Source organism: Verticillium alfalfae, genomic scaffold (assembly GCF_000150825.1).
Source record: "Verticillium alfalfae VaMs.102 supercont1.9 genomic scaffold, whole genome shotgun sequence".
Lineage (NCBI taxonomy): Eukaryota > Fungi > Ascomycota > Sordariomycetes > Glomerellales > Plectosphaerellaceae > Verticillium > Verticillium alfalfae.
Window position 1 is genome coordinate 504,399 of NW_003315030.1, and position 16,599 is coordinate 520,997.

General features: G+C 55.0%; 7 protein-coding genes across 7 annotated transcripts in view; 4 read left to right on the plus strand and 3 right to left on the minus strand.

The window, feature by feature from the left end:
* Nucleotides 1–1,543: 1,543 nt before the first annotated feature.
* Nucleotides 1,544–4,581, plus strand: VDBG_07109 (ankyrin repeat and protein kinase domain-containing protein; the record flags this gene model as incomplete). The annotated part of the gene is made up of 5 exons (XM_003002492.1): nt 1,544–2,723; nt 2,962–3,041; nt 3,097–3,997; nt 4,048–4,502; nt 4,558–4,581. 5 exons carry the CDS (start codon nt 1,544–1,546, stop codon nt 4,579–4,581), a joined length of 2,640 nt encoding a protein of 879 aa, XP_003002538.1.
* A 309-nt stretch (nt 4,582–4,890) lies between these two features.
* VDBG_07110 (hypothetical protein) lies at nt 4,891–5,131 on the minus strand (the record flags this gene model as incomplete). Its single annotated transcript, XM_003002493.1, has 2 exons — nt 4,891–4,978; nt 5,082–5,131. The coding sequence occupies 2 exons, from the start codon at nt 5,129–5,131 to the stop codon at nt 4,891–4,893; spliced, it is 138 nt and encodes a 45-aa protein (XP_003002539.1).
* Nucleotides 5,132–5,560: 429 nt separating this feature from the next.
* Nucleotides 5,561–6,700, minus strand: VDBG_07111 (conserved hypothetical protein; the record flags this gene model as incomplete). Its single annotated transcript, XM_003002494.1, has 2 exons — nt 5,561–5,983; nt 6,059–6,700. The coding sequence occupies 2 exons, from the start codon at nt 6,415–6,417 to the stop codon at nt 5,611–5,613; spliced, it is 732 nt and encodes a 243-aa protein (XP_003002540.1).
* A 576-nt stretch (nt 6,701–7,276) lies between these two features.
* Nucleotides 7,277–7,873, plus strand: VDBG_07112 (aldo-keto reductase yakc; the record flags this gene model as incomplete). Its single annotated transcript, XM_003002495.1, has 2 exons — nt 7,277–7,431; nt 7,486–7,873. The coding sequence occupies 2 exons, from the start codon at nt 7,277–7,279 to the stop codon at nt 7,871–7,873; spliced, it is 543 nt and encodes a 180-aa protein (XP_003002541.1).
* Nucleotides 7,874–9,181: 1,308 nt separating this feature from the next.
* VDBG_07113 (fatty acid transporter protein) lies at nt 9,182–11,289 on the minus strand (the record flags this gene model as incomplete). Its single annotated transcript, XM_003002496.1, has 4 exons — nt 9,182–10,330; nt 10,382–10,632; nt 10,709–11,158; nt 11,283–11,289. The coding sequence occupies 4 exons, from the start codon at nt 11,287–11,289 to the stop codon at nt 9,182–9,184; spliced, it is 1,857 nt and encodes a 618-aa protein (XP_003002542.1).
* Nucleotides 11,290–13,141: 1,852 nt separating this feature from the next.
* Nucleotides 13,142–14,835, plus strand: VDBG_07114 (conserved hypothetical protein; the record flags this gene model as incomplete). The annotated part of the gene is made up of 2 exons (XM_003002497.1): nt 13,142–13,381; nt 13,456–14,835. 2 exons carry the CDS (start codon nt 13,142–13,144, stop codon nt 14,833–14,835), a joined length of 1,620 nt encoding a protein of 539 aa, XP_003002543.1.
* A 1,097-nt stretch (nt 14,836–15,932) lies between these two features.
* Nucleotides 15,933–16,599, plus strand: part of VDBG_07115 (conserved hypothetical protein) — a gene marked incomplete at both ends in the record, with an annotated part of 1,518 nt that continues 851 nt past the window's right edge. Inside the window, one exon of the mRNA XM_003002498.1 lies at nt 15,933–16,595. Within this exon, the coding sequence (XP_003002544.1) occupies nt 15,933–16,595 (663 nt within the window). The remainder of the gene's footprint in view (nt 16,596–16,599) is intronic.

Here is a 16,599-nt window from a genome sequence, read left to right on the forward strand (position 1 = left end):
GTGTTTGTGTTGGCGTGTAGTCGTGGTATCGGAGGAAGTCCTGCGCCATTTACCTTCGCGAGTGCCGCTAATACAGAGAGCTCTTTCGCGGCAACAGGGACGGACCCGGATCCGAGAAACCATGGTGCAATGCACTCTGAGATCCCGATGGCGCTAGCTGCAGATCTACTCCTGTTGCTGTTTACAGCGGCTGGCGCCTTGCGTAGTTGAGCTTTGGGCGTCAAATTCTAAACCAAGCCGCATAACGACTTTTTAATCACCGAGCACTTTCTACTCAAAAGCCTTGACTCTTTTTTTCATACTCTTGTGTAACATTCGTTGTCTTTTATTGACATCCTACTTGACATTCCGTTACCGTGGAAGTGGACCCGACACTCGCTCTCGTACGAGTCGATTTGAAACCAACTTGATCAAGCCCCAAATGAGCTAAACCAAGCGAAAGGAGCCTTACCCGTCCAGCCCACACACGGGACCAAGCCTAGGAATATTTAGGTTCTTATCTGTAAAGAAGAGTATAGTACCAATTGAACTTGGTGGGAAGGCCAATTGAAAATCAGAGTCCGTGTTGACTTTCAAAGAGAGTCATTGATGAAGAGGAAGACGCAGTTACCAAAGCATCTGAAAGTTGAAACCCGAAGATCCTGGAGATCCATGTTTATCACATCCCATTGTATCTGAAGGATGGACTCTGTAATACACTCCCCACACATAGTATACCGGTTGTTAGGTATTGAGTAAAGGCAATTTCAAGAAGCCTTCTAGTACATTCTGGCAAATCGTGAGCATAAAACGACGACCAGCCCGTACCATTCTGCTCATAGCCTTTATGAATCAACATATACTAAAAGAGATAAAGGGTATTTCATAAGGCTTCTACGGAGCTAGCTATAGTACCACGGGCCCCAGAAGGCTTGTTCGGGAGCTCGAGGTTAGCGAGCGTGTATGCAAGGGTTGCGGAGGGCCCAAATTCAGACATTTCTATCCCATACTTAATGCTTGACTGGGATCATCGCCTGCAGCACTCTGCTATTCAAACCCTCTGACACAATCACATCCAGACTGTCCCATGTTGTCCGTGAATGAAAGCATCGCAGTACTCAAATACACCATCAACCCAAAGCTAGGATGGATTCGCGTGTCTTGGCTAAGCATCCATTATGAGCTCAAGGCTCTTGCCTTGAACTCCATCTACTAAACACAAACGAAGAAGACAATTCAGCCGTACGCGTCTACCAGAACAGGTCAATAATGGTCAGGGTTTGGCCGATAGCGTGCCACATACAGAGGTACCGGGGTGATCTTGGGTCAGCAATCTGCACGACGCGGGCGTTCCATTTCGGTTGCATACCCCTGCAGCACAGCCTGAAATTGCTCTCCAGCCATTCTATGTTTTCCACCGCTCAACCACAGCGACCCCATCACGTGTGTCTTGCCCGTAAATTTTGTTGTAATTATCGATCTTGGCTGAGGATAGATGTCTGCAAGCAGTTGGTGACTCGATTCTACCCAACGAAATCCCCAGGATTTATTAGGGCCCTTGACAATGGATTCTGAGGGAGAGGCACCCGCCGCCGGCACGACGGATCCACCGTCGACCGAGCAATTACTCCAAGCTGCTGCCTCAGCCGATGCCGAGGACCTGCGGCGCCTGACGCAATACTACACCACAGACGTCGACATTCGAAACCAGGACGGACTCAGCGCACTGCACTTGGCCATCTTATCACAGCATGACGGGGCTGTAGAAGCTCTCGTCGAGGCAAATGCCGACATCGAAGCGACGACGCCTGCTGGTAAACGGCCCCTATTTCTAGCCATCGAAGAGTCGCGAACCGAGGTGGTGCGGTTCCTCTTAGCCCATCATGCTCTCACCGATGCAGATGCCGGCGGCAGAATGCCCCTACATGAAGCGGCGTCTCGAGGCAACGTCCATGTCGTGCGGCTCCTCCTCGACTATGGAGCGGATATCCAGGCTCTAAGCACAGACGAGAGGGATGCTTTGTTCTTCGCTGTGAGGAGCCAAAATGTGGCCGTGGCCCGACTGCTACTCGACCGCGGCGCGGATCCCGATGCTTACCTTTCGGAGGATCCCCCGACTGCGCTTCACCTGGCCTCGGAGCTGTGCGACGTTGAGATGATGCGGATGCTTCTCGAGCGAAGAGCAAAAGTGGACTTGAGAGACTTCAACGGCGCAACCCCTCTCTTCAGAGTTGTCGCTGCGGGGAATATCGAAGCTGCCAAGCTCCTGCTTCAGCACGGGGCCAGTATTCGCGTGTGGGCATCTGGCGGCTTCTCGGCTCTTGACCTTGCGGATGGGAATCTCGAAATGCTTGAGCTTCTCAACGGAGACAGGGTGCTTCAAGGGCCAAAAGTACGAGGGGCTGGGCCGACAGACGAGCCGGAGGCCACTTTCACAGTTCTCAAGCCTCCTCCAACGCCGGCCGAGCACGAGCGCGATAAGTTGACCGCTTGCCAGGGCTTCAACGCCATCATTACAGATTTCTTCCTGAATGGAGAAGAACACGAGCAGTCGGTGCCCAAGACGGCATCGGTATATGAGCTCCTGTATAGCCATGGTCCAGGCGCTATTCGAAGCCGTCTTGATGGCCGCGATCCAAGCTATACATGGTACCACTTACCATCCAATAATGTAGGTGAGCAAAAGTTGGATACTGGGTTACATATACTGATTCCATTCAATCTCGCAGATGGTATGGGTAGAGGTAAGCGTCCGAAGGCAGATATGCGTGCGCAATTCTCATTAACTTCCAAACAGGGACTGATCAGGCGGCTGACAGCCGAGAAAGGCGGTATATCTGCTGAGATGTACGATGATTCAAAGGTTGAGATGGAACTTTCAAGGCAGCAAAAAGGCAGCAGACCTAGAGCGCGAGCATCTAAGACGTCAGTCTTGAGATCCCAATGCCGTCGGGTACCAGTCAGTGACCCTTCGACAAACAGACCCTGCGTTTATTACCAAGTCTCAAACCAAGCTCACCAAGCAGGGCTTTACCGGAAATACTGACAGTATTGTCGCTTTCGTGAGATTTTCCGTGCATGCCAGACTGGCAACTGTGATCTGATCTCCTTTGCCAGGTCCCATTTCTACATTTCGAAACCTTTGCCGGACATCAAGCTGTGGAGGCTGCACTGGCGAGAGCTCGTGATCGCCCAAATAGCTCCAAGAATCTTCAGCTGGGTCAGTTGGGCGTCCCGATACCTCCAGCAATCAGCGTGCGAACTCGCAAGTCATCAGATGAGGCACCAGCCAGCCGATCCAGGCCGGCAACCCTAAGCAGCATCAATGCGGCTGTTGACTCAGCCTTGGGCAAGATTGGTACTGCCCTGCGCCACAATTCACGGTCGAGCGCCAAATCAACAGTCGCGCATGACTTAGAGAGACAATCACCAGGGCAGGCTGGAGAGCAAGCTGCTTCATCTTCTAGAAATAACAGCATCCAGCAAGACCCAAGCGTAACGACACCCCAGGGAGGAATCATACCACAGAAACTGGATCACCGCAGCTCACTTTCTGATACTGGACGCCGATCTCCGCCATCAACCAGCCAATTCTCCCCAAACGAGGGCCAGCAGTCGGACGCTTCACATAATTTGATGACAGCTGACACTAACGAATCACCCGCTCCCAAGCCTGGTTCAGACAATCATTCTGAAGCACAAAGGTCCGGGTCGCCTAGAAAGGGCCAAGAATCAGAACCCGAACCCAAAGTCGAACGTAAAACTAGAATGAGGACAAAACAACAAGGCCCTCGCATAGACCCTCCACAGAAGAACCTCCACGAACATCTCTTCAGAGGCTACTTCAACTCTGGCACATCTGATCTGCAGCCACGTCGCACGTTGGACCAATATGTATATGCCGACATCGAAGCATCTTCAAATAGGGACAACGATCAGGTCGTCTATCGATACACAAAAGATTCCCGGGCCAAGATTTTCATGGTGGACCAGTTATGGTTGTGGATCCTAGGCGAAGGTATGAAATACGTCGCTACATGATGTCGGGAGGCGCTGACAGCTTTTAAGACACGATAATCACATGCTGCCCCGTCCGGTGGAGCTCTTGGGAGACCAAGCGGCCGAGACAGGCAGAGATGCCTACTGCAGAGACCTCGAAGCCCGGATTCTACATCAAGTGGTTCAGCGGAATGGTTCACAACCCCCACGCCTCGTTGGTGAGCCAGCGCGCCATGGGCTATCGCCCCATGATGATTGGCGGTCACGGCTCAAAAGAGCCCAGGGCGTCACAACCGAGGCGTAATATGGCGGACGGTACCTGGCCTGAGCTTAAGCTTGACGATCCCTTGAATGTCTCCCAAATTGTCAACCGGCACCTTCTGAAGCAGAATCGGAGCGCTGTGGAGTCGGTCTTTGAGCTAGCTGGGCTTATCACAACGTGTTGTGTTGACTTGTTTGATCCGTATCAAGTGAGCGAGGATTATCTCTTCTTGGACTTTTTCGAAAACTCCATCGGTCAAGCGGTAAGCGGAATGAAGCATGCGTTCATTATATATGCTGATTGCTTCGTGTTTTCAGAGCGATAAGTCGCAAACTACCTGAGAACTTCAAGGGGTCGGTCAGCGAGTTTAAGCAGGGCATTGTGACGGCGGATATCATGGATATCACTAGCGAGACGGAACTGATGATCGAGCTCGATGATATCCTCGATGAATTACACACATGAAGCTTGTGTTGACGGATCAGAAGAGCGTGGTTCAGGACATGAACAGACACTTAGAGAATCTGACCGGGATGCCTCGGTGTCTGCTTACGTCAATACGAAAACCCTCGAAAGTCACCTGCAGAGGATCGAACAGATGGAACAGGCGGCATCAAAGGCAGAGAAGACGGTCCGTACCGCGCAATTTCCTATGCCTTGGAGACATGACTATGCTGACCCTTATCGAGCTGCATCGCCTCGTTGACCTTAAACAGAAACAGGCTAGTCTGACCGAGGCTTGGTATGCGCGAGAGTCAGCTAAAGACACAGCTCGCCAGGGAAAGACGGTGGTTGTTTTTACTGTGGTTACTATCATTTTCGTGAGTTCTTTTGTGCATACATACTGACGTAACGAGAGCTGACATAGTACCAGTTGCCCGTGTCGTTCATCGCAGCAATTTTCGCCATCGACAGCAATGGGTTTCGACGCGATAAAGACGATAAAATACCTTTTGGCTACATGCTCACATATATACGTAAGGTCACCCCACACGAGCTGTGAAATTCTGACTGACACAAAGATATTGTAGTATCCATTGGCCTCACGCTTTCTATACCCCTCATCATCATCGCCTTCAACGTAGACAGGATAGCTAGATGGTTCAGGAGCCTTTGTGGGATGTTTGGGCGCTTTTGGCACATCAGTATCGTCATTGCCCTCGCAGCGGCAGTGCTCACAGCCGTGATTGGCCCGGTGTGGACGTCAAAGCTGGCTGGAGGCATCAAGGCCTCAGTCTCGATCGTTCTCATCATGCTTCTGGTCGTGGCAGCCATAGGTATCACGTTGTATAAGCTCATGACATCATTGAGCCGAAAGATATCTGTTACAACTTCGTCTGGTAGTAGTTGGGCAAGCTAGGACACAAGGCTCATCCGGCTAGATTGGAGAGCACGGAAATGGAGAGGATCATGACGAGAAGCCCAATACAAGCAACAATGAGAAAGAACGTGGCTAGCCACCCAAGCGCCATTGCACCAGCTCCAACGTGTCCCGTCGCCACGCCGTACGTGAAGAATTTTACCATGGTTGTTGCAGAGGAGCTCGATAGATGCTGCCAGAAGCCTGACAATAGAGTCAGAACACAGGACACAACCAGACAACCCAGTGCAGCTTTCGAGACTGCCCGGGAAGGAAATGGTTTCACTTCTCTCTCCGACCCGTTGCTTGTGTTGTCCTCGTGCCATCCCGGGAAGGTGGCCATTAGAAGAATCGCGGCAATGGCGGCGACAATCGAGATAAACCTTAGAAGAACTAGTTAACGACATTGTAGCATACGGACTGCGGCTCTCGTGCAGCCTATTTAAAGGACATCTTACAAGAGCGCGACGAAGACAGTCTCCTCACGGAACTTCTGCGCTGCATGGATGAGGTTCAACGGGTCACCTGATTCATCCCCAATCGTTGCGCGACGCACAAATGCCTCAAGAGAGCCCGAGTTCTTCGAGCATATCGACTGGCCGCTGACCAGGAGGCACATACCCATGTAACCTGCCCTGATTTCCATTGAAGTGCGATTGGCGGCCACCTCTGCAATGGATGCGGCAATGTTGCTGGCGGGCGGCTCTGGGTTGCTGACGTAGGATAGAGACAAGAGATAGATCCCGGCGAGACTATCGCTGGTGCAGCCGGCGATAAGGATCGATATCAGGGTAACGGATATGACGAGGAATATCATGAGGACATGGTGGTACCCAATATAGGGGAGAAAACTGTCGCTGCGTGTCAGCCTCTAGGCTCCAATGATGAACAGCGCTCACAAACCGGCGTGGGTCAAGAGGGAATCGAAGAACCCGGGCCGAAGCTGGACTAGACGTCAAAGACATCGTTCATGTGCCTATTGGCGTATGTGGCTGCTTCCTGTGGACAGCACTGCGTCGCTTCTACGACTCTGCTCTGAAGCCCTTTAGGCGTGTTGCCGTCAGGTACGTTTCATTTGACATGTCAAGATTGCTTTCGGCAAACTCATGGCACTGTCAGCCTCACTCGACCAGAGTGGCTGCGAGATTTATGCACGCCTTGCACAACTTGTAGGCACCCTGGTCAATGCCCAATTGGCAGACTCGATCACCTTGGCCCATTAATGAATGGCCAAAGACAGCAACGAACATCATAATCCGTTCTATGTTCACTTACAACACCTAAACCGAGCCCAAAGGCCGTCATGACTCACTAAACGCACAATAATTGTAATGAAAGCTCAGACTTGATGGGCCTACTATTTCAGCCATCGGGTTCGGAGCTATGGGCCTGAGTATTGGTTGTGGCGCTGAAGGGTGAGTTCTACATCTTGTGTGTCACCAAGGAATGCAAACAAAACTGATCTTGTGGCAGTTCCGATGAAGAAAGGTTCAAAGTGTTGGACCGGGCATGGGAGATTGGCTGTGTCAACTGGGATACGGCGATCAGCTACGGCGACAATGAGCGCCTGATCGGTAAATGGTTAAAATTACACCCTGACCGCCGCAAAGACATATTCCTCGCCACAAAGTTTGCTATTGAGTGTTCCGGTAAAGGGATAGAAGGCATGAGAAGGCATGTTCGTGGATTCGTCTCCAGAGAATTGCAAGAAGTCCTTTGAGACCAGCCTGCGCCGGCTCGGAGTGGAGAGCATCGACCTTTACTATATGCACCGCGCGAACCCCGGTGTTGCGATCGAAAAGACGGTCCAGACCATGAAGGAGCTTCACCAGTGAGTTTGACACCCTCGGATGGAAGCATTGAGATGATACCAATGAATGCACAGAGCAGGAACGATCAAGTATCTTGGCCTTTCGGAGGTCTCCTCTGAAACCCTTCGCAGAGCTCACGCTGTTCACCCGATAGCAGCAGTGAAAATTGAGTACAATCCTTGGACGCTTGACATTGAGGGTCCCTCAGGGACGAGCCTGCTCGATACCTGTAAGGAACTCGGCGTGGCTGTTGTTGCTTACTCGCCGTGGGGACGAGGCATCTTGACCGGAAAGTACCGATCCAAAAACGACTTTGAGCCCGGCGATGTTCGCCTCTACCTGGAGAGATACCAAGATGAGAACTTCCGGAAGAACCTGGTCCTCGTGGACAAATTTGAAGAGGTTGCCAAACGCAAGGGTTGTACATCAGGCCAGCTCGTCCTCGCATGGCTCGTGACCTAATGGCACAAGGTGATTGTGATCTCTGGAACGAAGAATGTTAAATATCTGGAAGAGAACTTTGCTGCTGGAAATGTAGAGATCACGCCAGAGGAGGAGCGCGAACTTCGGGAGCTGGTTTCACGTAGTGGCGTCAGCGGCAGCCGGAACCCTTTCTTTGGCCAGTTCGTGGACACGGCTCCACTGTAGCCCTCCATTTCCAGTTATTAGTTCGGATGTCTGGGGTTTTATAGATAATCCCGATGGGGTGTACACGTCGGTGACAAGACACAAAGGCTACGAACGAGGGCTGTTCGATGCGGAGCCTGTCAAGTCGGGCCCAATCCAGTCTGACTTATCGAGAGAAAGGGTTCTACGTCCTCGACTCCCTCGTCTGAAGTCAGTCGTGTTGCGAAACATGGTCTAATGTCTCGTTGTGATCCTGCCTTTCTTGCAGCCAGCAAGCTCATTAAGCTAACGCGGCTCATCCCCCAATCTAATAACGCAAGCGGAACTCCAAAATGAACTTCTGGTCTCGCTCAGTGTTACGAATTTCTGACTCGTGTAAGCCCAGCGTTTCCCATCATCAATAAGCTGTTAGGGCGGTGAACGTCTTACAGCCACATAGCCAGTGATCTGAGGTCTTCAATTTCACTTACTCTTCCAGGACCTTTGAAAGCGGATCGATAATAAGAACAGACAATTCCCGGTATCTAGTCCTCGAGCTAACAGGCTTCCTAGTTCCGGGACGTTATTGGTAGCCGGACTGAAGGGCTTGGCACAGCGGGCTGCACGGTAGATATATTTTAGGAGCTGCCGGCCTATTACCGCGTCAAAGATGTCAAAGTACGCCTCCCTGATGAATTTGCGGACTTTCTTTGCGTACCCATCGGGAGACTTCCCCTGCCATGCATGAAATGACTCCCACGGCACCGGCACATGTGGCGGGGCCCAGGTTGTACATGTAGTGCCGCGGGCCATTACGAAATGGATGCAGGTTGTGTTCAGAGTCGGCAACAGGCCAGGATTTCGAGTCAACAGTAGGAAAAACCGCCATGAACATGCAGCAGTCCGCGGGACCTGTGCTAGCCTTCAACTGCTGTTGAAAGTATCCGTAATAGACTCACATGTCTCATCCACCCTGAGCGACGAATCCAAGTCTAATCTTCCCCGGTAGGTTGCTCACCGCAAGAAACAAACAATCGCCGAAATATTTTGTTAATGAAAACAGATTCATGGAAACAGGTGCAGTCAAAATGAGCGGCAACCCATGATGCCGAGTACTACTTAATCAAGCAAAAGGTATCATCCCTCCCCAAACCAAGAACCCGCTCAAAGTTTCACCCTTCCACCATCCAATTGCTGCCAATCGTGTGCTGTAAAGGGCACGTAGGTATCCCCTTGCAGCCAGTACATTAGGCTCTCATCGCTAGCCCCCGGCTTGACACCCTCACCCCTCAATCCCGTCTTCTGCTGCTTGTTCGTCCCTGTCATCTGCATTCCCATGTCAGGCATGACTCTCAGGAAGAGCGGCAACGCGTACTTCGGCAGCGCCTTCTTAACATGTTCTGCCAAGCTCTTGAGGAGGGCGTCTTCTGGCTTCGCCTCGATTCCTCGGCCCTCATCGAGCACCAGTGCCGCACATCCCGCCCGACCATCATGGTGTGGTAGCTCAACGCCGTAGACATTGGCCTCGCGCACAGCCGGGTGTGAGCCGATGGCTTCACTAACCTCCTGCGTCGAGACGTTCTCACTCTTCCAGCGGAAGGTGTCTCCTATGCGGTCACTGAAGAAGAGGCGACCCTCGCCATCCCATTTGAGAATGTCACCGGTGCGGAACCAGGCGTCGTCCTTTCGGAATACACTGCGTAACACCTTCTTCTGCGTTGCCTCTGGGTTACCATAATAGCCTTGGAAGCGACGTGACATGTCCGTCGGGGAAACACGGCAGAGCAGCTCGCCCGGTTCATTCGTGCCAGCGGAACGACAGAAGCCTGTCTTCGGGTCTCGCCATGGGGCGCCTTGTTCGTGATCTACTTCGACAATGGCAAGGTTCATCCCCATGACGGCATTGTAAATCCAGCCGTTCCGGCCGATGGCACCTTTGGCAAAATCGTTTCGGCTGAGATTCCATGTGCCAAAGGTGCCCTCTGTGGCAGCATAGAATTCGCCAATCGTGTCGACACCAAAGCGATCACGGAAGCGACTCCATACGTCGGGCCGCAGGCCGTTTCCAAATGCTGCTCGGACCTTGTGTTTCTTGTCGAGGTTCTCGCCTGTCGTGGGGTCGAGTTGTGGTGGAGCGGCGAGGAGATAGCGGCACGTCTCGCCGACATACTGAATGATGGTGGCGCCCGATGTGCGTACATCTGACCAGAAAGTCTTGGTCGAAAACTTACGCCCAATGGCAATCGTGCCACCGACCTCTAGAGTGTTGCCAAAGCCGAGGATGGCAGCCGAGCTGTGGTACAGCGGCATGGACTGCACACATGTTAGCTTTCCGCGGTTTGGGAGGAGACATGTCGTGCTTACCGTGTAGAAGACATCATTAGTGCTGTTGCTGATGAACCGGGATGTGAAAACGCCGCCCACGATACACTTGGCCCAGGAAACAATGGCAGGCTTGGGCATTCCGGTGGTGCCGGAAGTGAAAATGAGAATGGCGATATTTTGGTACTTGTCCTCGGATCGATCGGCGTCAGGATACCTCTTAGGTCCGGTCGCAGCAATCTCTGCGAGTGTGGTTGGGTCGAACTCCACGAATGTGACAGCTTTCGAGTTCGCTGCGTACTTCTTGATTTACATTTTCTTGATTTTACATTTGCCTGGCAACCAAAGGGGTCGACCAGCACCAAAGACGTCGTGGCAGTCTTGATGCAATGAGCCCAGTGCACTCCCGGTAAGGTTGTAGTTCCATGAAGGCAAGCTTCGCTCCGATTGACCAGAGACCGAACCAGATGAAGATGAAGACATCGGAGTTTTGGAAGTCTACAGCGACGATGTCTTTAGGCTTGACACCATGGCGCTCCCGCAGCCAGGCACCATAGCGAAGAACGTTTTCATATACTTGAGCATATGTCCATGACTTGCCCTCGAAAATAATAAAGGTACGGTCCGCGGAGGACTTGTTCTGGGCATGGCGTTCGAGGACGTAGAAGGGACTCAGACGGTCAGTCCGCTCACGCCACAAGGCAGACAAGGTCGCTGGAAGGGCGCATTGTACGAGGTGAACATCGTACCACAGAGACATGCGCGCATTCAGGTACGCAGCGCCTGCAGCGGCGGCTGGCAGGGCGACAGCGAGAGGGACTGTAATCAATCAGTAAACTGGGGGCTGAATAGGGGGGCCATCAAGCAGGTTGGCATCATGCAGGCTTCAGCCATTGGGTAGGGCGCGAGATTAGGTGCTGACGTTTCGGGGGGTTGGACGCACCAGGCATAGTGTATTGCGCGCGTTGATCCCAGAGTCTGAGAGACGACGTCAAGTACCCTCGATGGGGGCCGGCCACAAGTGAGTAAAAGGGCTGGATCCCGTCGACAAGGTCTGGCGGCGACACGGACTACCAGAAGCGCGGGACGTTGGCGGCCAGGCACAGGACGAGGAGGCCTAGGCTTTGTCAGAAAAGAGTACGCGCTGAATCAAGTGACGTGAACCGGTGAACAGCAATTGGACGAGGTGGCGAAGTTATAGGCTACGGGAAGTCGATTGAAGAGAAGAAAGCCGGCAGGTCCGAATGTTAGGAGCGAGCATGGGAGTCTAGTGTCAAGGGACGGGTTCCATTCCGTTTACTGGGGCCATGAATGCATTTGACGTTGAGTCGATGGTGACGACAGCCGAGGAGCAGCTTCGCAGGGTGGATATCAGTGGACATGTGCCCACAATCGAACACCATGGCGAAGCACAACTAGCACAGCTGGTGGTACTTGATGCACACTACTGGCACCAAACGTTCGCCAGCAATCCTATATTGGGCGCCGCTTGCATGGCGACGGGACATGAGCTGCAGGACACTAGCAGCGGTACCCCAGCTTTTTCCAGCCGTCGCAGCCCATCCAGGAGACCTTGCAGGTCTTGGAACACCGTTTTGGGATGGAAGCCTCGGCACCGCCAGCGGGGTTCGACGAGTCTAAGCGAATTCAAGAGAGCCATGTTGGTGATTTGCTGCGACGTGTTGCTCTATCGAGTAAGTGGCTCGCAACGGGGAGGGTATATGTCACGTCGCGCGGAGAGTTCTCTGAAGAAGCCTAAAGCGGGCGATCAAAGGTGGCCAGATGGACAGGAGTCAACAGCGCACCCATCTGAATCGTTGTATGCTTCGTCTCCGCCCTTGTTGATTCGGTTTCGGGCGCGGTCCAAGTGGTCCTGGTCCCCCAGAAGATCCAACGGCGCGCTTTGATCAGCCGAGTGTCCGCTGGGACATGGAGCAAAAGATTCCGCGTTTGAAGCGCTCGGCGACCGGGCTAAGCTCCAGCCCGAGATAGGGGGAAGAAGTCGGCGACGGGCACAGCATTCGAGGCGATCTGCAGTTGTTGGTAACCTGGACGCCAGGATTGCTTGGCTTTGGGGTCACGAGAGGGGTAGCACCGAGGTATCTCAAGGGAACGAAACGCTGCAGCGCAGGACATGTGATGATGGTGGTGCCCCAAGACGACCTGAAGGTGCATAGGAGGTAAGCCAGTCGAAGCCGCAGCGTTATGTTGTCCAGGATCATCCGATTTGGCGTGTAGATTGTCTGTCGCTCTGAGGCCATCGTCCTTCGTACCACACTAATCGGAGGCCGTAAACCTGGTGCTGGAGGGATGTCATTTCTTGGGACCACCTGGCGTACCGTGCTCGATCGTTACGGGAGGAGGTGCTGTTACGAGAACGCCATATTCACAAAAGACTGTGGACAGAGGTCTTGTTGTCGTTCATTCTGGGTTGCAGTGCATTTTATCTTCGAGAAAGATGGGAGGGTCTCTTGTGTCCCTTATTACCTTACCTATCATCTAAGTAGCTACTTGCCCGTTCAGGTACGTGGACCTTGGTCAAGTCAGCGGAGGAAGGCGAAAGCGGGGCCGCTACTGCCTCGCCGTCCCTGTCAAGCCTGTGAAGCGCTTATCGTCTCTGTCACTGCATTATCGCCATGTGATCTCGTGTCGCATTGGCTCCAGTCGTCAAATGGCCAGAAGTCGCATCGAGTGTCCCGCCTCTGTACGCTCCCTCTACCAGCCAACCCACGGCGCGAGTCACCATGGCCGCGACACCACCCAGCCAAGACGACCTCATCCAGAACCCTTCGCTTTCTCTCCATGAGAGACCTGTCGAGGTGGCACCGCCCTGCTGCTGGGCCCATGAGCGAAGACACCTCTACAGAGAACCCCAAAGAACCGCCCCCTGAGAAGGCTTCGGACGTGCGACGCCGCTCTTTCGTCATTCTCTCTTTCTGGGCCATCGCTCTATGTTTTGGTGTGCCAATATGGTGGATAACGACGTCTATTTACCGGGCTAACTTGCCCTTGTCTGATATGCTGGATTGGGCTGACGGCAAGGTGAGTCGTCTGTCCTCCGCCACGGCTCTTCTGAATCCATGTGGTTCCATGTCGACTGACAACCTCCAACGCAGGCTTGTCGCCCTGTCTTCCCGCTGAGCATCGCCATTGAGGCGTCGTCTCTGCAAGACCAAGAGGCCCAGAACCTCCTTCGACAGACGCAACATGCGCTCGACGACCTCAACGACTTCTCCGGCCACCACCTACGACTACAGCTAGCCCCACGCTCCAATGATGCAGCCGACAGACAAGGCCGCCAAGAGCTCGCGCTGACGGTCCGCCTGACGCCTGGTCAGTCCACTGCGGCGGCACTCGACCCAAACTCGGCCGTTCTCGACGTCACGTACCCGCCGAGCGCCGTTCCATCGGCCTCGTCTTCGACATCCCCGCTTGCCTCCTACATTGCCAACGAGCTACGTTCGACGTACGCCGAGGAGCAGTCCATCATCTCCTACCTGCTCTCGACCTCTCCCGGTGCCTCGGAGCCGAGGTCCAAGGCACTCTCACCCGACGTGGCCGAGTCCTTGTCGAAGCGGACCACTCGATCGATGCGCTATGCGCCTACGTTCCACCTGACATTTTCTTTGTTCACAAATGGCGCCGTGCCGAACGCGTGGGACATTGAGAAGGCCATTCAGGACTACATGCAGCCCATGCTCGACGTGCTGAGCCCGATTCACAACTTCACAATGGACACGCAGGTGCAGCTGTATGCTACGCCGGGTGCACAAGCCGACGTGCTGGGCAAGGACGATCTCGCCAGCTTCATCAACGCCGCCGAGTGGCCGCTCTCGCCTTCCATCGGCGGAGCACCAACGATCAACTTTGTGCTCTTCGTCGGAAACCAGACGGTCGGGACCGAGCCGGGCTCGGGGAATTCACAGTCGTGGCTGATCCCGCAATGGGGCACGGTCTATCTGCAGTCACTGCCGCCAGCCGTGGCGCGCGTCTCGAGCGCGGACCTCAAGCAGCCGATGCTGACCTTTGCGGGCCACCTGCTCTCCCTGCTGGGCACGCCGCAGACGGGCTCGCTGCCGCTCCGGCTGTCGACGCTGACGCGCATCCGGTCGGCGGACCTTCTGCTGCGGGCCTCGTCCACACTGGGCTCGCTGGCGCGTGTCTCGCAGGCCCTGCCGTCCATATCGATCCCCGGCAGCGTTGCTGACGGCGTGGCCAAGACGATGCGCCACCTCGAGCTGGCGTGTGCGAGCCTCGGCGGCCTCGAAGGGCTGGAGCATGCGCGCATCGCCGAGGCCGAGGCGGAGCGGGCGTTCTTCGAGAAGAGCATGGTCGGGCAGCTGTACTTTCCCGACGAACACAAGATTGCGGTATACCTACCTCTTCTGGGGCCAGTAGGTGTTCCGTTGATCATGGGCCTGCTGAACGAGCTGAAGGCGTGGAAGAAGAGGAGACGCGAGAGGGCCGAGGCCGAGGCCAAGAAGAAGGCCCAGTAAACAAGCAAGACGAGAAAAAAAAAAGAAAGAGACAAAAAAGAGAAGCGAGAATAGAAACGAGTATCCCGAAGAATACGACATGATCCAACTCATCCAATCGTTGTCGTCGCCTTGATTCGCATTGCAGCATGTCAGTACCGAGTAGCAACCACAGGACCGGACCCTGGCGCTTGGTGGCAGGCCAGGGTAGGGGCTCTCGACAGTGGCGACAGTGGGGTCTTCAACCAGGAACAGGGAGCAGACTGACGTACCCAGCCAGGTACCTGAGCTCAGTACCGGACCGACCCAGCACCTGACCTCAGCACCTGGGCACCCAATTGCCTACCTAGCTACCTAGACAGCGGCGGGACAAGTGACGTCTGTGGATGTTCTTAGGCGCGGCATCGAGGCCAGTGCCAGAGCGCCAGCCCACAGCTGCCGTCGATCCCGTGGATCCCTTCTCTCCTGCCTCGGGTCGGGCGGAGAGCTGTCTTCGTTTGCGTCGTCTGCGGGCGGCACCGTCGGGCTCCAGTGCAAGGGGCCAACCTAGGTAGACAGCTAGAGCACCCGGATGCCGGGGAGCTTCAGGGCAGTGCACACCCCCTGTGTTTGCTTTTCTCTGCAGCCCCCCTCCAAAAAGTGCAGCACAGCGTCACCTGCGCCGCCAGAGCCAAACCTCGTCATCCCACCTTTCAACCCACCTGGCTTATCGTTATCATCCCTCACCCGCCCGCACCCGCGCTTGCACTGCTTTCCTCCCTATAGTGAGCCATTGGATCACAGCCGGACCTCGACCTCCTGCACCTCGCCGCTTCGCCCCCCGAGTTTCTACCTCCCTGGCCCTCGACTTGGAAGATCAGGTCACAACAGGCATCTGCTCTCCCCGTGCTTCCCGCCTCTGCTTCTGTCGACACGCCCAACCCCGCCACGCATTGCTGCCCACACGTCCCATCCCCACCAACACTGAGAGCACCAGTATGAAGAAGATCGCACAATGCTCCCAGAGCCCACGTTGAACTTCACGCTCCCCAGCATCCACGACGACACGGTCCTCGACTGCCGCGTCTACCACAGCCATGCGCTGAGCCCCGTTCCCAACGCCCCGCCCTGGCGACGACATGCCGCCATCGTTGCGCACCCGTACGCGCCCATGGGCGGATCATACGACGATCCTATCGTTGACTCTGTCGCGGAAGCACTCCTTCGCGCCGGCTATCTCGTGGGCACGTTCAATTTCCGGTGAGCTCCCAACCCCTCCGAGAGTCTCCTTCCGTTACCGTCCCACCCTTGGCCCATGCTCATGTTCGGTGCTGCGCAGAGGTGCCGGCCACTCGGCAGGCCGGACATCGTGGACGGCCAAGGCCGAGCGAAACGACTACATGTCCTTCATCGGCTTCATGGTGCACTACATCCACTTCCTCGACCCCTACCGACCCGCACCCGACGCATCCTCCCCCCCGACAAGCTCGCCAGCGCCCGACCTCAGCTCGCGGGACGAACGCGACCAGCCCATCCTGCTGGCGGCCGGCTACTCGTACGGCGCCATGGTGACCTCGCAGCTGCCGCCGCTGTCGCAGATCCTGTCACGCTTTGCCGCGCCCCCGGCCATCTCGGCCGCCGCCGACATTCGGCTGCGCGCCGAGCACCTGGCGGCGCAGCAGAACAGCTTCCTCGCCGAGGCGCGGGCGTCGCGCAACGGCCATGACGCCGACGCGGCGCGGCGCTGCGCGGTCGGCGGCGACGAGGGCGACCAGCGACGCAGCGGCGAGGCACCACCGGCGGTCG